Source organism: Corvus brachyrhynchos, unplaced genomic scaffold (assembly GCF_000691975.1).
Source record: "Corvus brachyrhynchos isolate BGI_N302 unplaced genomic scaffold, ASM69197v1 scaffold17, whole genome shotgun sequence".
NCBI classification, from domain to species: domain Eukaryota; kingdom Metazoa; phylum Chordata; class Aves; order Passeriformes; family Corvidae; genus Corvus; species Corvus brachyrhynchos.
In genome coordinates, this window is record NW_008240046.1 from 8599523 (window position 1) to 8610503 (window position 10981).

The 10981-nt window shown below is 36.7% G+C and overlaps 1 protein-coding gene across 6 annotated transcripts in view; it reads right to left on the minus strand.

Annotated features, from left to right (window-relative positions):
* Positions 1-10981, minus strand: part of DLC1 (DLC1 Rho GTPase activating protein) — a 219937-nt gene that overhangs the window by 201743 nt on the left and 7213 nt on the right. For 4 of the 6 annotated variants that reach the window (XM_017744514.1, XM_017744511.1, XM_008641434.2 and 1 more), the window contains one exon: positions 462-1629. In XM_017744514.1, the coding sequence (XP_017600003.1) occupies positions 462-1517 (1056 nt within the window). In that variant the 5' untranslated portion in view covers positions 1518-1629. Of the gene's footprint in view, positions 1-461; positions 1630-3802; positions 3880-5638; positions 5777-10981 lie in introns of all 6 variants that reach the window. The other 2 variants (XM_017744512.1, XM_017744513.1) reach the window with 2 other exon arrangements.

Below are 10981 nucleotides of genomic sequence, written 5' to 3' on the forward strand. Positions count from 1 at the left end.
CTACTGCAAAATATTTCCACTCCTTTTTTTCTATTTAAAAATCTTGTTGCATTTTTTTCCTTGTACTCTCTTTTTCAATAAGGCTTCCAAACCCCTGGACAAAATCTGTTTTCCTAAGAGGAAATAGATAATGATAGCAGCAGAAAACAAAAAAAACCCCAGAGAACACATGTACTCATTTATACTTCAACAGCGTATATATAACAATAATATAACAATATAATTAAAGTGAATGTAAGGTACCATCCAGATTCATAGCTCAGCCATTGTCAGACCTTAAAAAAAGCTGCTAAAATTCAGTTGTAGTACAGTGATATGTGTCTTGAAAATGTTTGAACCTGATAAATCAAGTTCAAAAAACAATTCCCTTTTCTCTCCAGTGAATGAGGCACAGTATCACCATCATCAGAAATTGGGGGAAAATATTTGAAAAAAATCTCTGCAGTCTACAAACATCCTACCTTTCTTTTGCGCAGTTTCACTTCATTGTCTGAATATTCGTGTGTGGTCAAATGATTCCTTACATGTAAACACTGAATGTCTTCTGCTGAACTGACATTTGAAAGGCATTTGTTTTCAGGGGCCACTTGAGGTTCTGTGAAACCACTTTCATCCAGACCATTTTCCACTGCCGGGATGCAAGAGCAAGGAGAAGATTGCATAAGGCAGTTGCTGGGTTCCACTGCTGTACAGAGCTGTCCATCACTACTGGTGTATGATTCAGAAGAAATCCCACTCTCTACCACATTGCACTCAGACTTTCCAAGGCCGTCTTTGAAAGCATCAGATTTCCGGCGCTGTTGTGCAATTACAGCAGTATGAAGCAGCTGCTTCCCAGACATAATAACTTCTTTCACATTTGGAGAATTGATACAATTTTCTTTCTCTACATCTACTATTTCATTTGAGACTTCATAATTACAAAGCTCCAGGCTTTGGCCAACACTGCCACAAACATCTTCTTTTTTCATCTGCTCTTTAGGAACTGTGTCACATCCAGGTTCCTCACTTATATCTCCACTTATTCCAGATGATTCAGCTGCTTTGTTACCCTCTGTTATTGGTACCATCTTTGTTAAGGAGCCTGCTCCATTTAAGCTGTGCCCTTCATCTGTGGGTTCATTTCCTACAGCAGTGATGTGGTAATTAACACTATCCAGGTTGAGTGCAGAATAGTCATCGTCATCATCAGACACATGGACTAGAGTTTCTGTGCTGGCCTCCAGAAAATGTTCCTCGTCCTCATGGTTATCATTTTCATCCACCTCCTTTGAAACATTTCCCAGTTGCTTTTCAGGGAAGCCAGTTACCTCTCCACTATAGCAGCACTCTGGAAATGAAGCACATTTTTCTTTCCGGTCCACGCTCAAAACCTCATCTTTTTCCATGCTTGTCTGCAAGTTATCAGCTACAAGTCCGTGACGACATGCTGTATTATACTCCACAGACTCTGAAGCCAATCCCATCCACTGGGTCACATGCTCTTCCCAGCTTTTCTTTCTGATTGCTAGAGACATGTCATAACAGTTCAGCAGCAGACTCCAATGTACCTTCCACAGAGGACCAGAGGAGATGTCATGGCTGCTGTGCACTGCTCCAGAGGGAAAGAAGGTTTCATCATTTTAACATCTGCAAGAAATAAAAAAAGACTGTGTTATTGAATCAACTCCAAATAAAAAAAAAGAAAGGGAAGGAACAGTTTAAACAAAAGTGTAAAACAAGATAAGACTGTGGGACCAGAAGGACAGGAATTTAAAAGACTTTTTTGTTTAAAGTTTTAATACTTTTCATACAAAACTTGACGGCACTCATAATTCAGTATAACATTTTTTTCTGATTGCTTTCCAATATGGAGTAAACAAAAATGGTATAAACAGGCATATGGACAAGTAAGTAGCTCCAGAGCCAAAATTTTACAACACCCTTCTCTTAACTGTGTCTCTCATAAGATAATAATTTCAATGGTTATAAATGACATTATATCCTATAGTTGCTTTGCACACAGAGTTACTTTATTTCTTCCTAATCCACAGATACCTGTGGAGTTCAGAATTCTATTTCCCAAAGAGGTAGAGCACAAATTGAGGGTTTTTCCACATTTACCAAATGTATAAACTACTTGTCTTCTGAGTATCTTTGGCCCACTCAGTGGCTCTTATTTTTATTGTTGCTACTCATTCTCTTCAGGCCAAGTTGTAATTATGAGTGTTGCATGAAACTGCAGAGTAAATCAGTTGTTGTGTAGTAACAAAAAAAATTAAATCACAGAATCATAGGTAAGCTTGGTTTTGAAGGGGCCTTTAAAGGTCATGTAGTCCTATTCCCTAAAATACAACAGTAGGAAAACTAATTTAAGCTTTTTGTGTATTTCCTCATTCAAATATATTACAAAATCTGAACCCTGCCATACACTCCTCTTGCTGAATATATTCATGGTCTTCTAGTTTAAAGAATGGTGAAAACTCTTATTTAGGACAGGGCTCTCCAGAAGGGTAGCTTGTGAGCCAGCATGGTTGGCTATAGATTTGCTGCTCACCTGGAGTGCCTGGCTCTGCCAGAGGCCACTGTCCCTACCTGGGTTTCTATGTGGGGAATTTTCACTGACTGCTGCATTAAGCATTCTGGATGATGGCATTTGAAATACATTAATCTTGTGTCATTGCATGTGTATATCAGCACAAAGAAAATATCTCCTATTAATTTATGAATTATAAAACAAAATTAAGAAGTTCATTGTCAAGGAAGAAAACAAAACTTCTGGCTCATAAAATGCTGGAAGTTCAAGGAGCAGACACTTCTACTTTTCACTCCCTACATAAGAACTGTCAGCACTTAGCATGGATCTGGTTATTGATTTCAGCAATAAAGAAGATTAAGTGGTGAGTTTGTTCTGGGTCATTTCAGTCCACTAAGGCAAATTCTGATTGCCCACCAGGCCACAAAGCTGCCTTGACAAATCACATGCCTGAAGATATAAAAGTATTCATCTTGAAAGAAATGCAGAATTACGCCTGGGCAACTGAACGTCCATAAATTATGCCTTGACAAACTGACTTTCAGGATAGACTTGTACACGGTCCTAGATCTTTAACCTTCTTTTAGGAATGGCAAGCTTCATTTGACATTCACATTTTCCACCTCTGTGGAGACTCTGCTTAAAAAGAACATATATTCATAGAGTATATGAAATTCCATGCACAAGTCATTAGTGTGTGGGAGGCTGAGCAAAATGGAAAATAACACACAGAGCCAGGCCAAAAAAAATTATCTGCTTTCAGAGGCAAAATTTAGTAGTAAAAAGTTAATACAATTTTTTAATTCTTTCTTCTTTCTTGGTGGAATATGAGATGAACCCTAAATACCAAAATTTAAAGTAAAATTATTATATAAATTTGCAGCACATTCTTACTTTGATTTAATCTTTATTTCTAAGTGTGTGTGGTCCAAAATTACCAGAGTGAAAAATCAGCAATGAAAATATTTTTAAGTTCTCAATTAAATTAATTTTACAGCCACCACCGTGTTTCGTTTTGATCTTTGAAAAGAGGCATGTTTACTAGAAGAGGCTTAATGATTTTTACTGTCCTCCATGAGCAATGTTTGGAGTTGTATCTGGGTGCAACTCATTTGCAGCTTCTCTCTCTCCCCCTACTAGAGAGAAAAGAGCTACTTTAGAGAAAATTAAACATGGTTGCTACAGCCATATAGAGAAATTTCTTACAACAATCAAAAAAGATACTAGAAATGTTAAGGGTAAAAAGCTAAAAAATGCAACTTCCTAATGATCCATGCATCCACCTACCTAATATTTAGGCCACTCTTCATGTGCAGAAGGCAGGCTTTCAGTGAGTTGATGGGTGTGTGTTAATCTTGCTGTTGCTAAATGGAGTTACAGAAAGGGGAGAACAGATCTGTCACTGGTTTTCATTTTTTGGATGTGGTGAGTTATATTTCATGGGGGATGAAAAACAAATAAATTTTGCTTTAGGAACCTTTGTTTTTTACTTGCATTATCACTCATTTTGGCTGCCTTATAAACTGCAGAAAAATACTAAACAGATGAACATAAAATACTTTGCTTGAAATTCAAGACAAATAAATATATGGCACGGGCACTTTTATTGTTCTCTAACAAATGAGTGTATGTTAGCACTAAATATGAAAATCTACTGTACATATGCCACATCCCCAGGCAGCTTCATCAGCCATTCCTGAAATCCCCTCATTCCCATTGTGCATGAGGGAGCTCAGAGTTTGGTGACAGCATACTTTTCTTCTGCTTCCTCTCCACTCGTCAAAGACTGTGTTAAACAATTCAGCTTAGAAATTATTATCCTGCTCTAATTGCTTGATGCTTGAGGGCTGACAAGAAACTTTCCTTCTTTTCTACGGCTTTATTGAAGACAACCTATTTCCTTTCACTCACATGCAAGCACGTAAGCTGTGGAGGATTCACTGCTCCAGATCTCTGAAAGAGATTCTCTGCCAGACAACAAAATGCACCACCACTTTGCAGAAAAAAGTGTTCCTGCCTTGATCACTGCTGTTTTTGCTATTGCTACTCACCTTTTTCTTGACATGAAGCATGTTTTATCCTCTGAGATATGCCCCTCTCAAGTCCATTTGTACTTTTGCCCAAGGGAAGAAGCATCCCCCTTTCTCACTTTCTATTCTTGCCATGCCACAACTAGAAACCTTTATATCTGATTTCTGCAGAATTTTAAGACAGATGAACCATTATCGGTCTGTTGAAATGCTTTGCAGAGTGAAAAGACCTTTTCTTCTGATCAAAACATCTATCAACATGATACTGGCCACTCAGCTGTTGCTGTAATTCAGACTTATATTTTACTTTCCTTTTCAATAGCACTAAGTTTGGTACTGATTAGTACTATTGACTTTCTGAAGAATAAAAGTCTGAAACAAAAATACAAAGGATAAAACTTCTTCTGGGCAAAATTTCTGCATCCTGCATTTGAATTAAGGAATACTGGCAACATTGACCCAATAGGCAATTCTTGACCTACAGAAAATGAAACTGAGCAGTGGGTTCTCACACTGAAGCAGAAACCCATTCAAGAGCGCTCTATGATGCTTCACATTGTTGTCATTTTAGATGGATTTTGTAATAATTTACTGCCTATCTTCTTTTGCTGTAAAATATAATGTTAATGAAAAGTAAGGTAAACTTTTTTGTTAGTTTATTTTTGGAAACTTTGGGTCTAGTCTCAGAGAAATGAGTTACTTTACAATTGATAAAGCATAAAATGATATGAACTGGTAGGCTCTCATAATTAGACTGTCTAACATTTTCCTTCAATTAGGATTCCTGTGATTTTTTTCTGAAAAACTCATATTAAACTCTTTGCAGCAAACTTTCAAAATTCAGACAGAGAATTGTCTTTTATCTCATGAAATTCCATTTATTTCTTTATCTCATGAAATTCCATTCAGATTTGGCTGTGCTACACATTTTTCAAGATACATTTTACCTTCTCTTGCTTCCCTCCTCAAGGAAAAATGCCAGTCTATACAGTCTACAGACCCAATACTCTGACTGACACCTGAGAAAGCAGTGAAAGCTGCAGTAGGAAGAACTAAGTCTTGGAGCTAGAGTGAGAATGGAAAGGACACATACCTTGAATGTCTGGAAGTGTCAGAGCAGCTTCCCTTCTGGGGCTAATCCCAGTTACAAGCGTGTGGAGGCAGAAGCACACAACCAGGGCTCTGGTCCTACATCTTTTCCCTCAGCCTTCCAGGACACAGGAGTGGATTCCTGTTTTTCCCAGAGTGGAAGAAAGAGATAAGGAGAGAAACATGGGGCCATGCAGCAATAGCAGCCACCACACAAGGTGAGGCAGTGAACCCCAAGCCATTAGGAAGGAGGGGCTATGGCAAAAGTAGGCCTAAATAAGACACCACTGTGCGGGGCACTTGGCGGCATCCCTGTATGGCTAAAACAAGCACTGCCACTGACCCAGGTGTGATATCCCTGCTGCCTCCACCTATTAATTTTCTCTGCTTTCAAACTCTGAGTTCTCACACACAGGCCCCAATTTGTGATTTCTCTATTTTTGTTTTGCCTCTGATTCGTGAGTTCTTTTACACAGAGTTCGGATTAAAATGCAGGAGATGCCAGGTTTTTCTTCTAATTGGTGTTTATGAATTCTTATCTATGGCATAGCTGCACAGAGTGTGCCTCTAGGTTAAAAAGGTAGAAAATGGCCCCGAGTTCTAACTTCCAAGGCCTTTTAAGGGCCAAATTACCCAATTATGGAATGGCAACTAATTTGTTTTTACTTATAACCCAATAACTAAACATTCATGTTCCACACTGAGGGTTTTTTGAACCAATACCAAAACCACCAGATTTGTGAAGAAGAAGGAGGAAAAAGAAGAAGAACTAATCCACACCCAAAATTCTCCATCTTGTTACTAAATCCCATAAACCTAATTGTCTACATCTCTACATATTCCACCCAATGACATAACTTTAATTACACAGCAACAAACTCAGTGTTATCACACAATTTGGGAAGCCTTTCCCAAGGCTTCAGGTCAAATGCAGTGTCCTTCTGAGGATCACTGTCTATCAGCACTGAAAGGCTGAAATTCTCTGAACTCGGGGTTCCAAAATCCACCAGTTCCTCCATACTGACAATTCATTTCATCATACACAACCTCCACGCTGCAAAAAATAGAAAAGCTTTGGAAGGGAGAAAGTTGCAGAGAATATAGGACAGTTTATGAAGTCTGTGGCAGGAAAGTTTCTGAGAGGGCAACCCAGCCAGTACAGCCCTACCATCATGCCAGTGGAATTAAATTTTGGTAATGTTTTACATGGGATGCAAATCTTTTCTTTTAAAAAAATTAAAAAGGCGAAGCATTAGCTTATGAACGTAAACAAAGATGAAAGACTGTTTCATTACATTTTTTACATAGCAGGAATATGTAAGCAATGGAGATCAAGCAGAAATATTTATTTTGTTATCATTATTTTATCTTCATTGGTCTGTGACCCCAGTCAGCAAACTTTGTTTAAGGAAGTCTAAGTGAACAGGATCTGTTTCCTATAAACTCATCTCCCATCTTCATGGTCTGGCTTGCATACAGTGCTTTCAGTAACTCCATACCAATCTCTGAGACAGAATGTTGTTTACAAATAATTTGAGATAAAACATAAGCCTCTAGGTCTTCACTCAGCTATTTATTTTAAAAGATCTCCTGTTTTTAAAATGCAATCCTTCATTTTCTTATTTTCTGGACATAGACCACCTTTTGGATTTCACTGAAGTGGAGGCTCACCTTCCCTGTAGTTTCTATATAAGTAGCATTTGTAGTGCAGGGTTTTAGACCATGCTAGAGTCTGCTGTCCTAGGGTAGAAATATAAGGATCATTTGTTGTGGGGTATTAATCTAGTGAATACCAGATGCATTTTTTCCTGATTTCTTTAATATGTAAAATCAAATGCTAAACCCTGTTTGAACTAATAATTATTTTAAAAATATGTACAACTTTATTCTAAAAGTCAGAAAAAGCATAGTACTCTTAAAAGAAATATGTTTTCAGAATGAAATAATAAAACAATTTAAAACTTTTATATAACTTTTTAATGGTCAGGTTTGCATGTGTATGCACGTGATGCACTTATAAAAATGTGAACACAGACTAGTAATATAGGTGTTACTAATTTTTGTACAGATAAGCACAAACACATCCCAGTAGTGTCCTTTCATGAGATATTGTCCTTTTCTTTGATGAGATGTTACTGTTGGTTTCCAGCCATGAATCAGTGGACAGAAATTGAAGCAAATAGTTCTAAGTGCGGCATCCAAACATTCCTTCCAGCATAGCCTACCATATAGGATTTTAAAATTGCTGCCCAGCTATAGATCACAACTGCTAACTGCTCCCTGATAAGTTTGAGGAACCAACTCATATTGAAACATCTATCAGATGAGTTTCCAGGGCAAGAAAATAAAGTGATCAGGAACCAAATGTTAGAATTGCATAACAGTACTCAAACAAAATATTACTGAGCTTGTAACTCTGAAAGGTACTGAAGTTACCCTCTTTGAACACAGCAATGAAAGGGGAGACACATGTCTAGAGGGCAAATCTGGGGAACTGCAAGAAGGATTTTCTTCCAAGCCAATGGCAAATGCCTTTGGGGTCAGAGATGAGGTTTATTTGAGGGAGAGCCAGAGAGACAGAAGGCATCCTGAGCAGGGATCAGAGTAGGTGTGGGAAGTACAGCCTTTCTAGGATAAGAGACTTTTTCCACTCTTTTTCTTCTGATCATGAAAAGGAATACAAAGCAGAGGGATTTCTGGCCCTCAAATCCCCATCTCCCTACTGGGCCTCATGAGTGGTATCTCCACAGAGTGAGAAGGTGGGAGAAACCAGGGCAGTTGCTCTGCACACTTAGCCTTGGGATGCTGTGAGCAATGACTGGATGCAACAATAGCTGGTTTAAAATCAAATCAAAAAAAGACCACTTGGTTGTGAACTACATACTTGCAAATCTGATTTCCATATGCAGTCAATTGGCTAAAAAATCTAGTTAATAATGAAAATAAAAATTTTAAAAATTAAAAGTGAGAATATGTGTTTTATTTATTTTTAGAGAAATAGGGAGATTATTAATAGTTTTGTGAAGGCAGGTATTAAAACCTGTGTTATTTAGATCATTCAGAAAAAGAAAAGTAATGAAGTGATGAAACTTGCTAATTTCACCAATTTGCAATGGAGAACTAGGAGATAAAACTGCATATAAACCCTCTGTTACTAAATAAAATGGCATGCAGTGATTAAAAAAAATACTTCAAATTGTAAATGCATATTAAAAGTCTCTATTTTATCTTCTACCAATCAGGAAAACAAACTCAAAACTAAGTCACTGGTTGTTAATCAGCAACTGAATTTCAAGCTCAGTGAAAATTAGAAAATATGTAGCATGATAGGCAAAAGAGAGGCTCAGCATACAGTGGCATAATAAAAATTATTTTCCAAATTCTCATTACGCAATGAACTAAAAACTATATGTAATTATAGTAATTTCATATCAGAAGGAAAAATAGAGTAGGAAGACATATAGCAAAAAACAATAGAAAGGATTAAAAGTATGGTATAGCTTCTGCCTGAAGAGCCATAAAGTATGTGAATGTTTCCTGTCTGGGAAAGAGAGGATTTAGAACCATATAAAAATCAACAGTATCATGAAGAAGGAGAACATTTATTCATTTTGCCTCATACTACAGGAATTTGCATAAGTCCAAAGTAGAAATAGAAAAAAGAAATATCAAAACAGAACCAAGATTTTTTTTTGCTTGTGCATGTAAGTAAATAGAAGCTATAATGTGCAGTAAATATAAATCATACTGCAAAAAGTTTGTTATTTCTGATGTAAGAAATACCACACAAGAAGTTAATCAAGCCATGTACCTGAAATCATTCTTCTCACTTGATAAGGTTTTCCTTTCCTTCAGGCATCAGTTTCATGACCACTTTAGCAAACTATTTTCTTCTCTTCTTTACACATTCTGACATATGTCATAAATGCTCATTATAGTTCACCATCAGTAAATGCCTAATACACTTAAGGTTGTTAACATCCTTCCTTAAAAGATATTTAACATGTTACAAAAACTGTGATACTTCCAGCAATGTTATAAGCCCTCAACACATTAAACATCACAAAATGTAAAATCAAGTTGGCAAGTTGTTCATTCAGAGACTTCAAAAGTCTTGCTAGTTAAGTGAAAATATTCTTGGCTCCTAAGATATGAGCCTAAACTTTGTCAATATGCCTTAATGTATAGGTAGCAAACATAAACCATCATGGAGTCCTTTTATTTTCTCTTCCTCAAAAATCAGCTGCATTACCAGTGCTCATCACCATAAAATGAAGAGCTTTTACTTGTAGCCAACATGTGATTGCAGTGGGTTTTAGGCTGGTTGTATTTGGATTTGGTTAATTTCCAGTGCTGAGCCTCAGATTAGCTGAGGCTCTTCCTCAAGTATGAGAAAGGGGAAATGACTGCGTCCAAACTGATCCACAGTTAATCCAGGCTTACTAAAGATGTATATTGTTTAAAACAAATTTAATTATCAAATCAAAACCAATTAAACACAATATTTAAAATACTCAGCTTTCTGTTTCTGTCCTATTTTGAATAGTCAATAAAAGAGTCAAATACTATATTCTCAAGTATTTATAGCACAATGATACCACTTTACTGTAATTTTGTTAGTGACATTTTAATACCTTAATAATCAGCATTAAAGTATTTTTAGCAGTTATGAACATCCATCTCCTTCACCATCACACATCATTCCAAAGTGACAACAGCCATCAAATTTATAACTGCCCAATAGAAAGTAAAAATGTGTTAAGCCAAAAAATGATTTCTAGCATAGACTTTTTAAGAAGAAAATCAGAGCCTTCTAGAAATTCTGATCTGTGAGTCTGCTGGTCTTCAAAATTTAGTAGTGCAAAAGCTATTCTAGATACTGTCTTGATTCTGTAATATGAATGTCTGTAATATGATTCTGTAATATGAATGTTTCTTTGTAATAAAAGTAATCTGAGGTGTAAAGGTTTAAAATCTTCTTTTTCCATAGGAGGTCTATGTGGAAAATTCATCGCTCTTCCAATCCTCCCCCCAAATCATTTTGCCTCTCCATTCCAGAGAACAGAAAAGATAACATAATTGATGGCTTCCTTACACCTCCTGGTTTTACCAGAAACATCTTGAAAAGAAATGAAATGAGAAAATGTCATCCCATGGGACATGGCAACCCAGAAAACAGTAGCTATTATTTTGGTCCTGAATTAGGGAAATGTTTTTCCACAAATATTTCACCTCTTTTGCCAAAATAGAAGACATTTCATTTTCTAGCCAACTCTAGTGAAAAACTAATCTTTTAGGTACAGGAGGTGTTTTTGAAAGCAATATAAATTGACCAGATTGTATTCCT